At 47.5% G+C, this 20,367-nt stretch overlaps 1 protein-coding gene across 1 annotated transcript in view; it reads right to left on the minus strand.

Annotated features, from left to right (window-relative positions):
* The window catches only part of heca (hdc homolog, cell cycle regulator), a 39,923-nt gene extending 20,410 nt beyond the window's left edge, over positions 1 to 19,513 (minus strand). Inside the window, exons 1-2 of the mRNA XM_059986638.1 lie at positions 19,267 to 19,513; positions 13,766 to 14,773 (exon numbers count right to left, since the gene is read on the minus strand). Of these exons, the coding sequence (XP_059842621.1) occupies positions 13,766 to 14,773; positions 19,267 to 19,435 (1,177 nt within the window). The 5' untranslated portion in view covers positions 19,436 to 19,513. The remainder of the gene's footprint in view (positions 1 to 13,765; positions 14,774 to 19,266) is intronic.
* Between the last annotated feature and the right edge of the window lie 854 nt (positions 19,514 to 20,367).

The raw sequence follows: 20,367 nt of genomic DNA on the forward strand, positions 1-20,367 counted from the left end.
AAAGAAGTGGCAGATGGATATAGTGTAGGGAAGTTTAAGGTCTTACACTTCAGTAGAAGGAATAAAAGTATAGACTGTTTTGTAAACCTGGAGAAAAATTCAAATATCAGAGGTGCAAAGGGACTTGGGAAAACTCGTGCAAGATTTCCTAAAGGTTAATTTGCAAGCTGAGTCAGTGGCAAGGAAAGCAAATGTAATGTTAACGTTCATTTTGAGAGGACTAGAATATAAAAGCAATAATGTATAATGCTGAGGCTTTATAAGACATTGGCCAGACTGCACTTGGATTATTATGAGCTGTTTTGAGCCCCTTACTGAGAAAAGATGTGCTGACAGCCACGCCTCTCTTCCTAACAGGCTCAACTATTTCTTTGCACGCTTTGAAGCATCAAACACCACAGCAAGGGGGAGAGCCAGTCCCTTCTTACCATCTGACCAGCCGGCTCCAATCATTGATTCAGAGCAAACACGGAGGACCCTTGCAAGGGTTAACCCACGAAAAACGGGAGGTCCCGACAACATCCCTGGACGTGTGCTCAAGGAATGTGCTGATGTATTAGCAGATGGCCTGACAGACATTCTCAACATCTCCCTTAGTCAAGCCATTGTCCCCAGATGCTTCAAAACCTCCACAATAATCCCTGTAGCAAAGAAATCAGTTGTAGCCTGACTGAATGATTACTGTCCCGTTGCCCTGAACCCCATAGTGATGAAATGTTTTGAACAGCTTGTATCACAGCCAGCCTCCCCTCATCGCTGGATCCTCTACAGTTTACTTATCGTCCCAACTGCTCTATGGAGGACACAATATCCACCACACTGCACACAGTTCTCTCTCACTTGGACAAAGACACTTATGCCAGAATCCTGTACACTGATTCAGTTCAGCGTTCAATAGCATCATCCCACAGAGAACTAGTGGAGAAACTGGCGCTGCTTGGCCTTAACACTGCCATGTGTCGCTGGATTCTGGATTTCTTGACAGAGAGACCACAGTCAGTCCGTGTTGACAGGAACATCTCTGACTCCATCACACTGAGCACTGGATCCCCACAAGGCTGTGTGCTCAGCCCACTGCTGTTTACACTTCTAACACTTGACTGTGCAGCCAGATTCAAGGGGAACCTGATCATTAAATTTGCTGATGATACCACAGTGGTGGGGCTCATCAGCAAAAATGATGAAACAATGTACAGGGAGGAGGTCAAACACCTAGACAGCTAGTGCAGTGACAACAACTTGATGCTTAATGTCACCAAAACCAAGGAGATGATCGTCGATTTCAAACAGTCTCAGCCTGAGCACACACCCCTCAGCACCAGCGGCTCCACTGTGAAGAGAGTGGAAAACATCAAGTTCCTCGAGGTGCAGATCTCGGACAATCTCACCTGGTCCAGGAACACCACTGGGATTGTGAAATGGGCCCAGCAGAGATGGCACTTTCTGAGGAAGCTTAAACAAGCATCACTCCCCACTAACATCTTAACTACATTCTACAGAGGCGTGGTTGAGAGTGTGCTGACCTTTTGCATCACAACCTGGTACTCCAGCTGCAGTGCTGCCAACAAAAAAGCAATGCAGAGGGTGGTTAGGGGAGCAGAGAAGGTTATTGGGGTCGCCCTCTTTCAGAGTCGATGCCTCCAGAAAACACGGTATATCATTAAAGACCCCTCACACCCTCTCCATGAACTGTTTGTTCTTCTGCCATCAGGTAAATGTTACAGGAGCATCAAAACTAAAACTAGAGCTACTAAACAGCTTCCTCCCACAGGCTGTCAGACTGCTAAATAGCTGCTTTACCTGACTGTTCTGGACACTTTTAACTTGCACTGGACAGTTATAACTTGTTTTTAACTGACATGTGGCAGTTGTGTTTTTACTATTTATTGTTATGTTTATTATTTAGTGTTGCGTTTGTTATGTTATGATTGCACTGCTCCTGGGAAACGCTGTCTCATTCTGCCCTGCAGAGCTGATGTACGGTTAGAATGACAATAAAGTTTTTGAATCCTGAACCTTGACATTAGAGGGGGTCCAGAGGAGATTTGCGAGAATGATTCCAGATATGAAAGGATTAACTTATGAGGAGCACTTGACTGTGGGGCTGTACTAACTGGAGTTTAGGAGAATGAGGTGAATCTAATTGAAACCTATCAAACATTGAAAGGCCTAGATAGAGTGTATGTGGAGATGTTTCCTATCATGAGGGAGTCAAGAACCAGAGGCATATTCTCAGAATAGAGGGACGTCTCTTTAGGAGGAATTTCTTCTGCCAGAGGTTCTTGAAACTGTTGAAATCATTGCCACTGATGGCTGTGAAGACCAAGTCATTGGTATATTTAATGTGGAGGTTGATAGGTTCTTGATTAGTCAGGGCATGAAAGGAGATGGGAAATGGCACAAGAATGGGTTGAGAAGGATAAAAAAAATCAACAATGATAGAATGGTAGAGCAGACACGATGGGACAAATGGCCTATTACTCTTCCTTTGTCTTATGACCTAATGGTTTCAATTCAGCAGTTCAGGCAACATCAATGGCAACATTTTAGGCCGAGACTCTTCACTGAACATTTACTTCCCTCCATAGAGGCTGCCTGACCTGCTGAATTTCCAGAATATCATGTCTATGGATAGGTTCATGAATAGGAACAGTTTATAGACACGTGGGCCTAATGGGGTGAGTGCAGGAAGACACCTAGGTCACATGCACAAGTTGGGTGACCATGAACATTAGAAACACTTCCTGATAAAGGCCTGTCTCCAGTTTCAGAATCATGCCCCGTTGTTCCCTCAATATTAAAGCCAAGTGTAATAAGCTGAACACAGATTTGAGGGGGAAGGTTTAGAAAGGGCTGGAAGAAAACAAAGAGAAACTTACAAAGCACGCACCGCAGTTGAGCATGTGTTACGCAAGCACAACTTCCCCCACAACTTCCTATTAAGGAAAAAGTCAAACCAACAGGCAGCTAACATACTTTTTAAATATATAATCAGAACTTTCAGAAGTCTAAGATCTTGACATAGATCAAGTGGACTGCCAGAAACTTTTTCCCAGGGCAGAAATGGCAAATTAAAAGAAGGCATAGCTATAAACTTTATACTTTACAAAGTATAGAGGGAATATCAGAGATGTTATTTATTTTTTTATATAAATTATTTAAGAAACTCTTAGATAAGCATATGGATGATAGAAAATTGAAGAGCTAAGTAGGAAGGAATGGCAAGATTGATCATTGTTTAAAGATTGGCACAACATTGTGATCAGAGGGGCTGGCCTGTGCTGTACTGCTTAGTCTATATTCTAAGCAGGGATTTCCTCCCTGCATTTCTTTACGTTTAGTCAGATTGCACAGAAACAGTCCCTTTGGCCAAATTAGGTCTATGCTGATCGAGGTTCCCCTCTAACTTTGCCCCACATGCACACGGTTCTCCCATATTCCTCCATCAGTAAACACCGGATGAGGTTCTGCAAAAAGTGTTCAAGAGGTTGAGTGCTAAGTTAAAGGACAGGACCTCCAGGGTTGTGATCTCAGGATTGCTACCTCTGCCACATGCTGGTCAGGCCAGAAACAGGAAGATCATACAGCTTAATACACGGCTGAGGAGTTGGTGTAGGAGGGAGGGCGTCAAATTTTTGAATCATTGGGCCCTCTTCCAGGGAAGATGGGACCTGTACAGAAGGGACAGTTTACACCTGAATTGGGGGTGGGGGGGGGGGGGGGGTGGGAAGAAGAACTAATACCCAGTGGGATAGTTTGCTTGTACTGCACGTGGGGATGGGAACCAGAGTGCCAGGACAGATAGCAGAAAGGTTGTGGACACAGATGTTTTTAAGACCTCAGAGAAAGTCAGGAATCAAAAGGTTGAGCATGGTGCAACTAATGCCCTAAGCTGCGTATACTTCAATGCAAGAAGTATCGTGGGGAAGGCAGATGAGCTCAGAGATTGGATCAACACCTGGAATTATGATATTGAAGCTAGTAGTGAGTCTTGATTGCAGGAGGGATAGGACTGGCTTCTCAACATTCCAAAGTGGGAGGGACTAGAGGGGGAGGGGTGGCATTGCTAGTCAGGGAAGATGTCACGACAGTGTTCAGTCAGGACAGACTGGAGAACTCACCCAGTGAGGCGTTATGGCTGGGACTGAGGAATAAGAAAGGTATTACCATGCGAGGGCTATATTATAGACCACCCAACAGTCCACAGGATTTAGAGCAACAAATCTGTACAGAAATCACAGACTTGTGAGAAACACAAGGCTGTGATATTAGGTGATTTCAGTGTAATGCCCTGGTTAAGATTTGTACTGCTATGCTGTGGGTAGCAGTTCTGTAAAAGCAGTGTGCTCTGCTTTTAGCACGTCTGGGTTTTCAGCTAAAGATAAAGAACTATGATGGTCAACGTAGGAATGTTGTGTCAGCCAATCAGGATGGTGGAATTGGAAGAAGGTTCTGGAGAAAGCTGGGTGGAGAGAGATTGATGACAGATGCTGGTGGGGTTTATGGTCCTACAGGCGGAGCTGCAGAGAGGACAGGAGGGAAGATGGCCGGGGATACTGTGGGCAGGAGCGTCCCCTTCGCACAAGGTCCTTTGTGTAGATGAATGGCTCCGAGAAGGAAGGGCCAACACTCACGAGAGAGCGCCCGTTTGCTTGAGATGAATTTCAAGAGAAGTTCAGAATGAGGTGTGTGCTTTCACGTGGTGTTGAGAGCACAAGTAAAAGGACAACTTCAACAATGTGCACATTTCGACTGGGTTAACTGCAATGAGCTCTTATTTTTTCCATTATCCTTTCCCTACGAAAAAGCTGAGATCTGTAAATATACTTTCTGTATACTTTTATGCAGTGTACGGTTTGTTTTTTCTTGCCGACCGACAATTGTGTATGGACAGCGTTTACACAGCATTCGCTTAAATCGAGGTTTCTTTAATCGGAACATCATGATGTTCCTGTTTGGTTGAGCCCAAATCAGACTGACCCTAGGTAATTATTGTTCATGGAAGGTGGCCTTCCCGCTGCTGGGTCCCATGGCTGGCAACAAGTTCCCATCTGATCCCAGTGAGCGGGCTGCATTTTAACTGGGACTCCCATACTGTAAAGAGATGGATGGGAAAGAGCTTATCAAATGTGTTCAGGGAAGTTTCCTTATGGGTACATAGATAACCCAATGAGAAAGCATGCAATGCTTGATTTCCTATTAGGGAATGAGACAGGGTAGGTGATAGAAGTTTGTGTCGGGGAACACTTTGCACCTACTGATCATAACGCCATTAGTTTCAAGGTAATTATGGAAAAGGATAGGTCTGGACTTCTGGCTGAGATTCTACATTGGAGAAAGGCCAAGTTTGATGGCATCAGAAAGGATCTGGCAAGCTTAGATTGGGACAGTTGTTTTCTAGTAAAGGTGTACTCAATAAGTGGTGGGGGGGCCTTCAAAAATGAAATTTTGAGTACAAAGCTTGGTTTTCAGGAGATATTGAGGTGCTAGTTAAGAAATAAAATTGGAGATGCATAGCAGGTGTAGACAAGTAGGAACAAAATGAGGTGCTTGAGAAATGCAAGAGAATACTGGAGGAGGAAACCAGAAGGGCTAAAAGAAGGCACAAGGTTACTCTAGCAGACACAGTGACGTGGAATACTAAGGGGCTCTACAGATATGTTAAGAGCAAAAGGATTGCAAGGGACAAAATTGGACCTCTGGAATATCAGAATGGCAATACATGCATGGAGCCAAAAGAGATGAGGGAAGATCTGAAACAGAGTTTTTGCATCTCTCTTTACTCATGAGGTGGGCAGAGTCTAGGGGAGTGAGGCAATGCAGCAGCGAGATCAGGTTACAGAGGAGAAGGTGACAGATCGATGTCTTGAGGTGAATTAGGGTGGATAAATCCACAGGACCCTGTGGGAGGCAAGTGCAGAAATTGGTACCCTAGCAGAGATACTTAAATAATCCTTAGCGTCAGGCGAGCTACCAGGGGATTGAAAGATATCTGATATTGTTCCGCTGTTTAAGAAAGGCTCCAAAAATAAACTAGGAAATTATAGGCCAGTGAGTCAGATATCAGTAGTGGGAAAATTACTGGAAGATATTCTAAGGGACCAGATATAGTGTTTGGATAGACATGGACCGATTAGGGACAGTCAGCATGGCTTCATGTGCTGTAGTCATGTCAAGGAAGTTACCAGGAAAGTGATGAAAGCAAGGCAACGCACGCTGTCCTCTTGGACTTTAGCAAGGCATTTGACAAGGTCAAGGTTCAGTTGTTCAGCAATCAAGGTGAGGTAGTAAATTGGATTAGATGCTGTCTTTGTGGGAGAAGCCAGAGAGTGGAAGTAGATGGTTGCCTCTCTGACTGGAGACCTGTGACTAGTGAAGTGCCACAGGGATTGGTGCTGGGTCTGTTGCTGTTTGTCATCTATATCAACAACCTGGATGATAATGCGGTTAACTGGATTATGCAAATTAGCAGATGACAGCAAGAGTGGGGTTTAGGAAGCTTGTGGCGGGATCTGGATCAGCTGGAAAAATGGTAGATGGAATTCAACGCAGACAAGTGCAAGCTGTTGCACTCTGGGAGGGCGAACCAGGGTAGGTCTCACACAGTGAGCGGTAGGGCACTGAGGAGTGTGGTAGAAGAAAGGGATCTGGGAACACAGGCACACACAGTTCATTGAAAGTGATGTCACAGGTAGACAGGGTTGTGAAGAAATCCTTTGCCACCTTGCCTTCAGAGAATCAAAGGATGGAGTACAGGAATTGGGACGTTATGTTAAAGTTGTATAAGACACTGATGCAGCCTAATTTGGAGCATTGTGCACTGTTCTGGTCAGCTAGCCATGGGAAATACGTAAATAAGATATGTGAAAGAATAGAGAAAATTTACAAGGATGTTGCTGGGACTGGAGGACCCGAGTTATAAGAAACAATTGAATAGGTTAGAACTTTATTCCCTAGAACATAGAAGATTGAGAGGAGATTTGACAGAGGTATACAAAACGATGAGGGGAATAGCTGAGGTTGGGTGAGACTACAACTACTGTAAAGGTCATGGGTTAAGATTGAAAGGTGAAATGTTTAATGAGTACATGAGGGGAAACTTCTTCACTCAGCGGGTGGTGAGAGTGTGGCACGAGCTGCCACTGCAGGTGGAGCATGCAATTTTGATTTCAAAGTTTAGGAGAAGTTTGGATAGCTGCATGGATGTGAGGGGTATGGAGGGCTATGGTCTCGGTGCAAGTCAGTGGCACTAAGCAGATCAAGTGGCTCAGCATGGACAAGATTAGCCAAAGGGCCTGTTTCTGTGTGGTGGTGGTTTTCCTGACCACGTCCAAATGTATATCAGCCTCAGCCAGTTCCTCTGACGTACTGGATTGCGTGGAAACCATTGCCCTTCAGGCTCTTATTAAATCTTTTCCTCATCACCTTAAACCAATGCAAGAAGAAGCATTTTCCTTATCACCTTAAATCTATGCAGCAAGAAGTCTTTCAGAAACGCGCAGCGAATCAAAGATTTGAAAACATTAGTGTTAGCACTCTGACACTGTTTTACCTTGCTCATCCTCAACAATACGTATGAACAGTATGCGAGGTGGGCTTTTCACCGTATCTTGGTAAACGTGACAATAGCAAACCAATTCCTACACCAGATCAGTGCCCAGTGGACTGACAACTTTCATTCTTCAATAACCATGAGGTGAAAATGCAATCAAATACACATTTAACTGCTCCGCGAGTGTTGAGAAACCAAGCCGTTAGAACATAAGTAAAACAATACAGCAAAGTACAGGCCCTTTGGCCCACATGTTGTGCCCAACGTTTAAACTACACTAAGATCAATCTAACCCACAATCAATCCCACATAGCCCTCCATTTTCCTATCATCCACGTGCCTATCTAAGAGTTGCTCAAATGCCCCTAATGTATCTGCCTCCACCACTACCCCGCCTCTGTGTTCCAAACCCTCATCACTCTGAAAACTCAGCCTCTGACATCCCCACTATCATCTTCTCCAGTCACAAAGTCATGCCCTCTCAGATAACCCACTGTAGCCCTGGGATATAGTCTCTGGCTGTCCATTTGATCTGGTACATGCCATGATCTCAGAATGGCGGTGCAGACCCGAGGGGCCGAATGGTCTACTTCTGCACCTATTGTCTATTGTATCTCTATCAACTGTGAGACACTGTGCCTCAGTGTCCTTGAATCATCCCTGCACTTCTCCCTCTTCTCAAAGAGCCTTGAACTTGTTTTCTTGCTGCAATGCTAATGTATTCTTGCTAGGACTACAGGATGTCTCTCTCTAGGTTATATCGTCATTAACACGTCTTCCTGACTCACATACCAATAGGTTAGCTGGAACAGTCAGATACTTTCTACCAGCAGGGAGGCGGCACAGGAGCCTCAAGACACACTCAACAACTGAGTAATAGTTTCTACCTCTCAGCCACCAGATTTCTGAATGGTCCATGAATACTACCTCACTATTTCTTTTGCACTAATTACTCCTAGCTGTTTTTTTTTTAAGTGTCTTGAACTGTACGGCTGCCACAAATCAACAAATCTCATGGCATACACCCAGTGACCACTTTATTAAGTACGTCCTGTACCTCCAAAACATTTCTAATGATTTGGCTTCCGTCACTTCCCTGACAGTGCATTCCAGTTGGTTCAGGAGGCACGTCCTGTACTGAATAAAGTGGCCACTGAGATCATGTCCGTGGTCTCCTGCTTCTGCAGCCTGTCCACCCACTCCAAGGTTTGGCGTGCTGTGCATTCAGAGATGCTCTTCTGCACACCACTGTTGTAACACAAAGTCAATTTGAGTTTCTGTCCCCTTCCCGTCAGCTGGAACCAGCTGGCCATTCTCCTCTGACCTCTCTTATTAACAGGCATTTTTGCCCACAGAACTGCCCCTCTCTGAATTTTTTTTTGTGTTTTCCCTCACCATTCTCTGTAAACTCTAGAGATTGAGGTGTGTGAAAATCCCAGGAGATCAAGTTTCTGAGATGCGCACACCATCTTGTCATACGCACCAAAAATCATTCCAGTCACTTAGATCACATTTCTTCCCCAGTCTGATGGTCTGTCTGAACAACAACTGAACCTCTTGACTATGTCCACATTGAGTTGCTGCCATGAGAATGGCCAATTAGATATTTGCATTAATGAGGTGTGCAAATATACCAAAAGTGGCCACTGTGTGGATGTCAGGCTACATCCACACTAGACCGGATAATTTTGAAAACGCTGGTTTCGTGTAAAAATGATAGGCGTCCACACTATGCGTTTTTAAAAATCTCTATCCACATTGAAATGGAGATTTAATTGAATCTCCTCCTACTGCGCATTTGCAGGACACATCTACCGAAAACAAGCGACATGTTTGGTGTCGAATTTCGCCGTGAAAGACTTTGTTCAGTTACAGACTAGAAAAACTTAAACAACGGGCAGCTGTTGGCTCTCGTGCAGGAAGATTTAAAAGTAAAAAAAAACAAGTACTGAAGCGTATGGAGGCAACCGACGAGGAGTTCATGGACTGTATGACCCGACTGATGATGAACATTAAAAACTGACTAACTCTGTTCCATTAATAAAGCACCTTGTTAAATGTGTAAAACATGTCTGCATCAGTGTTATCTTGTATTTCCATACAATGTTACATTAGGCTGTTACACATCTATTGTCAGAGAAGTACTTGCATAAATAGGTAAACCAGCTTCATACAAGGAAGGACAGAAAACAGGGCAAAGTGAGTATACTTATTTATTCAGTAAGTTATGGGTCAAAGTATTTGTTGAGTACATTTCTAACTCTTCTGGCTTCAGTCTCGTTGCCGTCTGTTCTGAAATTGTTAGGGTGCATTCAAGAAAACAATGAAATAGCACGCTGCCGTCTGACAGCGTTTTTAGTAGTCTCCGGTTACACCATCCACACTGATCTACCCGAGCAGCGTTTTCAAAAATAGCCACTCTGGAAAGCGTTTCTGAAAAGCTTTGGTTTCGGGGGACGAAAACGCCATTTTAGTGTGGACGGAGGGCAAAAACAAAGAGAAAAAGCTTCAGTTACGGATTTATCCGGCGTAGTGTGGACGTGGCCTCAGTGATAATAAACTTGATTCAGATATGCACTCAGGGGTGAACGCTTCAAAGTTGGAGGGGACATCTTTGAAAGGTGAGTGTGGGGAAGTTTAAAGGAAATAGAAAAGGCAAGCTGTTTTTAAAAATAGACTGGAGTGGCAAGTGCTAGAATCCACCATTAGGGAAAGTGACAGAAGTAGGAACAATATAAATGTTTTAGAGACGACAAGTGGAGAGACACTGACTCTGCACTGTTCAATTCTTCCACCCTGTCCACTGACATTTTTTGACCTCAAATCATTAACAGAAGCTGGCCCTTCCGCCCATCTTGTTCATGGCCATTGCTGACCTGTGCGAGGAGAGAAGGCAGCTAAGGCATGAATAGAGGAATGGCTAACAGACAGGAGGCAGCAAGTGGGAATAAAAAGAGCCCTTTCTGTTTGGCTGCCAGTGACTAGTAGTGTTCCTCAGGGGTCAGTATTGGGATTGCTACTTTTCACAGTGTTTGCCAGTGACTTAGAGAATGGAATTGATGGCTTTGTGGCAAAGTTTCTAGATGATATAAAGATAGGCAGAGGGACCGATAGTGCTGAGGAAACAATGCGATTGCAGCAGGACTTGGACAAATTGGAAGAATGGGCAAAAATCGGCAAGATAGAATACAGTGTTGGTAAATGTATAATGCATTTTGGTTAAAGGAACAATAGTGCAGACTATTATCTAAATGGGGAGAAGGTTCAAACATCAGAGGTGCAGAGGGGCTTAGGAGAAATTTTTTTTTAGACAGAGAGTAGCGAACCTGTGGAATGGTCTGCCGCAGACTGCAGTGGAGGCCTAGTCCATGGGTTTATTTAAAGAGAAAGTTGATAGTTTCCTAATTGGTCAGGGTATCAAAGAATATGGCAAGAAGGCAGGGGAATGGGATTGAGTGGAGTCCAGGATCAGCCATGGTGGAATGGCAGAGAAGACTCGATGGGCTGAATGGCTTAATTCTGCTCCTATGTCTTATGGTGGTCCTGGGTGAGGAGAGCAGGGGGCTAAGGTGTACCTGTGTGATTAAATCATTGCACCTACCCCCACTGGACCCATTTACCCACAACTAGTCCATTGACCTGGCAAGTCAAGTGCATGCCTGGACACTGAGAGCACACAACAGGAACAGACCCTTCAGCCCACAATGTCCGTACTGAACATGATGCCAAATGAGCCACATCCCTCCATTCCCCTGCACCTACCCAAATATCTCTTAGGTACTCATCACTCTGTAGGGAAAAAAACCAGGCTATACACATCTCCATTAAGTATTGTGAGTGTACCTGCCCCCACTACCTCCTTAGGCAGCACACTAATCAGTGCGTTTTCCTTCATGTTTCAACCACCTCAGTAAAACAAACTTATTTTTTCAAACGTAGATTAAAAATTAGCTTTATTTGTCAGATGTACATCAAAACATAGAGCAAAATACATTATTTTGCATCAAATCAGCGAGGATTGTCCGGGGTAACTCACAAGTGTCACCACAATATAGCGTGCTCACAGCTCACTAACCCTAACCGTGTGTGTTCAGAATGTGGAAGGAACATGAAGCACCCAGAGGAAACCCACACTGAACATACAAACTTCTTCCCAACACTGAACTTGCATGTGACAGCTGGCGCTATAGAGCGTTATGCTGCTCTCTATGTTACTGTGCTGCCCGCTTACGCAAAGGACAGTTTCTACCCCGCTGTTATAGAACCATCTCCTAGGGACTCTTGACCCCAATCTGTCTCAGCATGGTTTTGCACGCCTCATTGTCTTCTGGCACTTTCTCTGTGACACTATACTGCATTCTGTTACTGATTTCCTCTGTCCTACCTCAAGGATTTGGAAGTTGGAATGGGTTTGCTATTTTCACATATACTGAGGTGTCAAAACAATCTATGTTTTGTCTACTATCCAAACAGAAAGTTCTCCCAGCCTACCTCTGGACTTGAGACAATAATAAACCAATTCCTCGAAGTAGTACAAAAGTACAAAGTAACAGAATGGAGAATAAAGTGTTAGTTACAGAAGAAACTCAGATCAGGTAGAGACGTGTGTGCGAGATGACTAGGTATCATTCTTGGCGTGACCCCTCACCCTGTCCATGAATACAAGATCGCGCTATGGCAACACAGCATGGTTCAGTTTATGGCAACTAAACACAACGAATTGAACATATTAGAAACAGCCTCTTCCTCTCCGCCATCAGATTTCTAATTGGTCCATGAACCCATGTACACCACCTACCTCACGACTCTGCTTTTTTTTGGGGGGGGGCATGCGTGTGTCTGTGTGTGTAAAAACCCATGAACATTACCTCACAATTTTTTTTAAATTTCTATTTAGCAACTACTTATTAATGCATATTGTTACTCATTGTAATTGTTTTTCTATTATGTATTGCAATGCTCTGCTGCCAAAGACAACAAATTTGACAACATCTGCTGGTGATATTAAACCCGATACTGATGTCAGTGATAATGAACAGCACAGGGCCTTTGGGCCTACTATGTTGTGCCGACTGTTGAACCTATTCCAAGATAAATCTATCCCTTCATTTTCCGATCATCCACATACCTATCTAGGAATTTCTTAAAAGTTGCTGCAGTAAGTTGCTTCAGCAGCAACCCTGGCATGGCGTTCCCTGCAACCAGTACTGTGTAAAAAAAAACAAGAGGTTTTTGAAGCTGCAACATTACCTCGATTAAATTGGTTGATAATAATAAACCAATTTAGTTCCCACGGCTACTAATCTTTGCCATTAATAGAAAGGTTGAGCAGTTTATCCAAGACTGATACCTTCCCAGGATCTGTGACCATGATAAACCAAAGTTCAAAGTAAGTTTATTATTGGAGCAAATACATGTCACCATAAACAACCCTGGGGTTCATTTTCCTGCAGGCATACTCAATAAATCCATAATGGAATGAATGAAAGACTGCACCAACCTGGGCATTCAACCAGTGTGCAAAAGAACAAACTACAGCAAATATAAAGTGAAAGAAATAATAATAAATATCAAGAACATGAGAGGAAGAGTCCTTAAAAGTGAGTCCATAGGTTGTGATAGGGTGAGTGAATTTATCCCTTTGGTACAAGAGCCTGATGGTTGAGGGGTAATAGCTGTTCCTGAACCTAGTGGAAGGCTCCTGTACCTGCTTCTTGATGGCAGCAGTGAGAAGAGAGCATGTTCTAAGTGGCGGGTGTCCCTGATGATGGATGCTGCTTTGCCTGCGACTACGCTTCATGTAGATGTGTTCAATACTGAAGAGGGCTTTACCTGTGTCACTCCTCTAGCAGGCACTTGCTGCTCACAGTCCCTGCCATACAATGGATGGCATGATGGCTAGCAGTTAGTGTAAAGCTACACGGTGCCAGCGATCACTCACAACCCCCGTGATTCCTCCAGGGGCTCCGGTTTCCCCCTACATTCCAAAGACCCCTCTACCTAAGGTCAGTTAAGTTGTGAGTACGCTATGGTGACATTTGCGGGCTGCCCCAGTATACCGTCAGGCAGCGTTGGTCGTTGATGCAAAAGAGACATTCCACTGTAGGTTTCGGTGTACGTGTGACAAACAGAGCTAATCTTAGATCTGATCTTCACAGACCTGCCTGTGTCAGCCCCTCCCTCCCTCCCTCCCTCGCACTGACCAGGACCTACCTTGGAGGTGACAGGGAACGTCATACTCAATCTCGTCATGTCGGGAGGGGCTGAGGAAAAGGGTGCCATCGACCAGCGGGAAGAGTTCAAAGACGGGCAGTGCGCGATGGCAGAGGGCACAGTGGACGACGTTGCGCTGACTGGCGCTCAGCGCCGCCAGGATGAACCGACGCAGGTCCTCGCCCTGGCCGGCTTGGGCGTCGTCCTCCATACGCACATGGTAGGTGTTCATCTTGTGCTTGGGCACGTGGGCCAGCAGCTCTGAGAGGTCCAGCCGCCGTAAGAACTGGACGGCAGGCTCCAGCCGGCCGCCTCCCGCCCCTCCTGCGACCGCCACGCCCCCGCCCGCCGGGCCCAGCTCAACCTGGGCCAGCCGAGGGCCCCCGGGCAGCAGCTTGCGACAAGCCTCGGCCTGCAGCGCTGTCTTGAGGAAGTCTCCCAGGTGCCGGGGGCCGCGGGGGGTGGGGGCCTGGGCCTGTGTGGCCTGGGGTGGCGAGCTGCCTGCCGGGGCCTTGTCCTGGGTCAGGGTCTGGCGGTCCGCAGAGAGCCGGCGCTGCTGGCCCAGCCCGCTCCCCTCGTGGGGCGGCCTGGCGGGGCGGTGGAGTTTGCACTTTTTCCCGTCCTCAGCCACCGCCAGAGCCCCTTCCCCTGCCTTGGGGACCGCCGGCTTCTTCTTCCTGTCGTCAGCCCGCCGGCGCGACTGGAACCAGTCGACGTCCTTCCTCAAGTGGCCCTGGCCACAACGGCAGGAACAGAAGCGAAAGGCCAGGTCGTAGCCCTTCTTGTTCCACATGTTCTGGCGGCACTGCTTCTCGTTCCAGCTGCGGGCACGGCCGATGCAGTTGAACTGCACCAGGATGCTGCTCTCCCACTCATAGAAGCACTGGAAGTGCATCCAGTTGCCGAAGGGGCACTGCTCGTTGTTGCAGACCACCCGCTGGTGATCGTCCTTGTCCAGCTCCACGGCCCGGCCCAGCCCGCACACCAGCGGCGTTGCACAGGGCGCCTCTGTGGGACACAAGAAGAGAGAGCCTGTTAACAGAGGGACAGCAGTACGGCACGCACAAAATCTCACACACACACATCCGCACACGCAGGCTGGCACTCCCTCTCTGTGCCCTGAAGTTTCACTATGGGAAAAGATTAACATTGCCCATTCATACCCCTCATGATCTGCAAAGCCACCCCCTAATTCCCCAGAGAATTAAGATCCATGGACACTCAAAAGGAGAGGGGAAGCATCTCCTTTTCAACTCAGTGTTGTCAAACTCCTCCTACCCTATCTCACCTGTGAGAGAACCTGGCAGGCACAGTGCTTGCACCAAGATCTCCACAACCAGAGGCATCAGCCAACGCAACGTAGAGCAGTATAGCACAGTCCTCGGCCTGCAGCACCGTCTTGACATCTGCAATCAGATGTCTAACTAAACTAACCCCTTCTGCACTCACAATGTCCATATCCAAAGTTCACATTTCAAAGTAAATTTACCAAACCATGTATACGTCACCATATACTACCTTCAAATTCATTTTCTTGTAAGCATTCACATTAAAACAAAGAAACACAACAGAATCAATGGAGAACCACACACATGCATCTTGAATACCTCCATCCTGCTTGCCTCCAGCACAACCACCTTTAGTACAAATACCACCTTTGAAATCATCTCCTTCCACCTTAAATGCATGCCCTCTTTTATTAGAAATTTCATCCCTAGGAAAAGGATATTGTCTGTCTAATCCATGCCTCTCATCTTATAAATCTCCATCGGATCTCCCCTCAGCCTCTGGCGCCTCAGAGAAAACAATTCAAGTTTGTCCAATCTCTCATCATAGCCGCTACTCTCCTGCACCCTCCCCAAGTCTCCACATCCTTCCTGTAATGATTCGATGAGAACCAGATTTGGAATTGGTTTATTATTGTCACATGTACTGAGATACAGTGAAAAGCTCATACTGATCAACGACACACAATTCTCCTTGTGCATCCAAACCAAAGTTTTTAAATACCCGCAATAAACTCATCTCAAAACTCCTAGATTTAGGACTCAACCACCCCCTTTGCCAACAGGATTCTTGACTTCTTGATCAACAGAGCATAATCAGTAAGGGGAGGTGGCAGCACCTCCACCACAATTAACTTCAACACCAATGCCCCACAAGACTGCACCCTCAGCCCCCCGTGTACGCTCACGACTGTGAGACCAGATTCTGCTCTAATTCCATACGCGTTTGCATACTATAGTGGGCTTGATCTTAAAGTCTGAATACCGGTAGGAAACGGGGATATGCATTTACCCTATCTATACCCCTCAGAATTTTGCATACCTCTATCAAATCCCCCCTCAATCTTCTACATTGCAAGGAATAAAGTCCTAACCTATTCAATCTCTCCATATAACTCAGGTCCTCCAGACCCGACAATATCCTTGCAAATTTTCAGTACTCCTCAAACCTGATTTACATCTTTCCTGCAGGTAGGTGAATTCAACCCTACAATTTTGAAGAGGGGATCTCAGTGAACTCCTGCAATAGGTATCTAGAATGAGGAATGGACAGAGGGATAGGTTTATTCGTACAGTGTGAAACAGACCTTTCTGGCCCTACCAGCCCAGCAACCCACCTATTTAACCCTAGCCAAATTACAGTACATTTTACTCTGACTAATTAACCTACCAACCAGTAAGTCGTTGAAATGTGGGAGGAAACCTCCATGTAATGGGAAAAATGTGCAAACTTCTGAAAGGGGGCTCCGGAAGTGAACTCCAGCGCTCTGCGCTGCAACAGCATAGCGGTTAGCCCCAGACCTCAGATTCAGAATCAATATAATGAGGCTTCAAGGAGGCAGTGCCCATCTTTAAGGGCCCTCACCAGCCGGGACTTGCCCTCTTCTTGTTACTAACATCAAGGAGTTGGTACAGGGGCCTGAAGACCCACGCTCAATAAGCTTCTCCCCCCTCCGCCAGCAGACTGCTCAACGGCCTGTGAATACTACTACACCATTCAGCTTCCGCTCTTTATTTTTTTATCTTGCACTGTACTATTGGCAAAACAACCTATGTCAATGGGATTAAGGCTAATGCTGACTGTTCAGAAATCTGATGGTGGAGGGGAAGAAGCTGTTACTCACTATGTTGAGTGTATGTCTTCAGGCTCTTGTACCTCCTCCTGAAGGCAGGAAGGTCAATTAAGACTGACAAAATGAAGTTTCATCAGTCAAGGGATGGTGATTTTTTTTTAATCTCGTCTCTACGGGATTGTTCTGCTGTGCAACGCCGAAACAAGCCCTTCAGCCCAAAGAGTCCATGCTGACAAAGATGCTCCATCTGAGCTGGTTCCATTTGCCAACACGTGGCCCGTAACCTGCTAAACCCTTTCAGTCCATGTACCCGTCAAAGTGCCTTTTACAAGTTATTAACGTACCCGCCTTGACTATTTCCTCTGGCAGCTCACAGCACAGAGATGCCATCTTTCATGTAAAAAGCCACACCTCGGGAACATCTTTCCCATGTCACCTTAAACCCCTGCCCTCCAGTTTTTGATTCCCCAACCATGGGGAAAGACCGCGTGCATTCACTTCATCACTGTCTCCGACACTCTAAGGAATGACATTCTAGCCTGTCCAACCTCTCTCCAGAATACGGAAGCTCAAACCCTGGCACATCCTCTGAATAAGGATCGGGTTTAATATATCACCAGTATTAGGTGGCGGGGTGGAGACACATCTCTACCAAAGACGGTGTGAGGTACTCCTTCCCTTGGATAGTCTGCACCTGCTTAGCCCCCCTCCCCACCTGATCAGGGTCTCGTGAAGCCATGGGGAGCAGGTGGTGGACGGCCCTATGAGCAGCTGGTGCATATCAGGAGTCCTGGTTATACGACCACTGACGCCAGGCAGAGAATCTCTGAACAGTATCGATAATGGCTGTCCAGAAGGCGGCAACTGCAAACCACTTCTGTAGAAAAGTCTGCCAAGAACAACCGTGCTCATGGAGGGACCCTGATCGCCCACGTCTTACTGCACGACACGTAACAAACAAATGATCGCTGGCACACGTCCTGAAACGTGCTGTTGTGCTGCAGGGGCACATCGCAGAAGATAAACAAATTTAAACTATAAACTACAAGACAGCAGTGCAAAAAGAGAGTGGAAAGCAAAACGGTGAGGTCACGTCCATTCAGAAATCTGACGGAGGATCTCCTGCACCTGCTCCTTGGTGCTAGCAATGAGGGCCTGTCTTGGGCGATGGGGTCCTTAATGACGGATGCTGCCTTTTTGAGGCAACCTCTTTCGAAGGTGTCCTTGATACTGGGGAGGCAAGTGCCCCCAGGATGGACCTGTCTGAATTTACAACTGTCCCAGTCCTGTGCAGAGGGCCCGGGTTAGAATGCTCCCGGCGGTACCCCCGTGGAAAGCTGCGAGCCTTTGCTGTCATGCCAGGTCTCCTCAGGAAATACAGCCACTACCTAGCCTTCCTGGTAAACCTCCTGCACAATTCCCGGCTTAATGACATCTTCCCTGCAGCAGAGCACCCTGGCCTGAACACAGCACTCCCGTGCAGCCTCACCAGCCCCTGTCAAACTGCACCCTGACCTCCCAACTTTGACGTGATTTACGAAGGCCAGAGTGTGGAGCCTTCTTCACCGTCCTGCCCGCCACTCGAGTCAGGGAAGCATGTACCGGTAACATCAGTTTTGCAAAAGAGCCCGAGACACTACCTCACTGTTCTCACTCAGAATCAAGTTTATCATCACTGACTGGTGTTGTGAAAATTGCTGTTTTGTGGCAGTACAGTGCAATGCATAAAATAATGAGAAGTCATGCCCTGTGTGGTGAGGGTCCTTCGCGACATTGAAAATTATCCCATTTTCATTCGGTTCGCACTGTACTACTGCCAGGAAAATGATCCTGACAACTACCAAGATAGCCGATACAATGATTTTAGCCTCCTGGGACACAGTAAAGAGAACACTGACCCATCCGGGGTCCCCCACCCTTGGCGCAACACCAAGCCTCGGATCAGCCAGGACCGTCGGTCGTTTCCGGGCCGAACAGTGGTGACACCGATCCCCCATCGAACAGGAAGCAATCAAAGAGCCTTAAGGTGCACGTCCACACAGAATGCTGGAGGAACTCAGCAGGCCAGGCAACATCTATGGGAAAAAAGTACAGTCGACGTTTCGGGCAGAGACCCTTCGGCAGGACTGGAGAGGGGAAAAAGATGCATGTTGATTGGCAGTCCCCCTCAAAAAGGGGGGTGCAGAGCTCTAAGCTGTTCAACCTGTGATCATCAGCTTTTGGGTCCCCAAAACAGGCGGAACAGAAACCAAATGACAATATTTGCAGCAGGTTTTAAATTGCAGGATCCGCCCGCACGTCCCCCACCCCCGTCGAAATAAAAACACAGGAGGAAACTTTAAACTCCCCATCCGCTTCACAAACAAGCGGAGCCGGGCGCTGCAAATGGGAACTCGCAGTGCGGTGGGGACACGCAGCTCACCGTGATCGTTGCCTGTCTCCGGCTGGCCGGCCGTGGCTCCGCTGGCCCCCGGCGCTGCTGTTCCGGCTCCTGCGATGCATGCAGCCGCCCCGGCCGCCGCCTCCTGCTCGTCGCCGCTGCTGTTGGTGCGCTTGTTTTTCCTGCCCTTGACACTCTTCTGGTTCGGCATGGTAGCAGGGGGCTGCTGGGGCTGGTCGCTCGACTCATCCGTGGTCGCCCTCTTTTTTTTTGAACCCCCACCCCTCCCACCCCCCACAAACCCCACCCCCTGCCCTTGCCTCGGCTCCTCAACAACCCCCTTGTTTGTCACTTCCCCCCTCCCTCCCTATTTATATAACATGCGTCGTTGTGCCTGTCTCGGTGCAACGCCGACGCTGTGTGCAGGGGAGGGCGTGCCCCGTCTCGCGGAGGTTGGGGGGGGGGGGGGGAACACTCCGGGGTCAACGTTCCAAATACAGCGCGGGGCGGGGGGGCACTCCAGGGTCAACGTTCCAAATACAGCGCGCGGCGGGGGGGGGGGCACTCCGGGTACAACGTTCCAAATACAGCTAGGGAGGGGACGGACGATCTCAGTAGTTCCGCTCCAACGGGCGTCACGCAATCGCGCGCCCGGCTCGTGTACGCGCTTCGTGGGTGGGGAAGGTTATTTCCGACGGTTGTGAGTGCACGTGCGCGTAATCCTAGAATGGGAACGTGCCGCCACATGCGCGCACCCACACCTTTGCTCGGTCGGCATTCCCGACCTTGTGCGCGCTCCCGACGCTTAAATCCCGATTCCGTGTTTCTGCGCACGCGCGCTCCGGCATCACTGCTGCAGGATGGTGCCGGTAGCGCGCCGAGGGCTCGCTTTTAAAAGTACAAGCCCGCCACTGCGTTCATCCCTCCGATTCGCTGTTTCTGTGTGTGTGGGTGTGCGCGCGAACCGAGCTCGGGATCGCGCTCTGTGGAGGGCGATCTACATTAGATACCAGAACTCGCGCGGCGCGCTCCCGGCGCTTCCCGTGGGCGCCAGCTTACGCCATGTCCGCATAGACGACGCTCTATTCTGCCTGACTGCCTCGCTCCGCCCCTCGCTGCCTAACGAGAGGTTGACTGAGCTGT

The sequence above is a fragment of the Hypanus sabinus genome, chromosome 12 (assembly GCF_030144855.1).
Source record: "Hypanus sabinus isolate sHypSab1 chromosome 12, sHypSab1.hap1, whole genome shotgun sequence".
Lineage (NCBI taxonomy): Eukaryota > Metazoa > Chordata > Chondrichthyes > Myliobatiformes > Dasyatidae > Hypanus > Hypanus sabinus.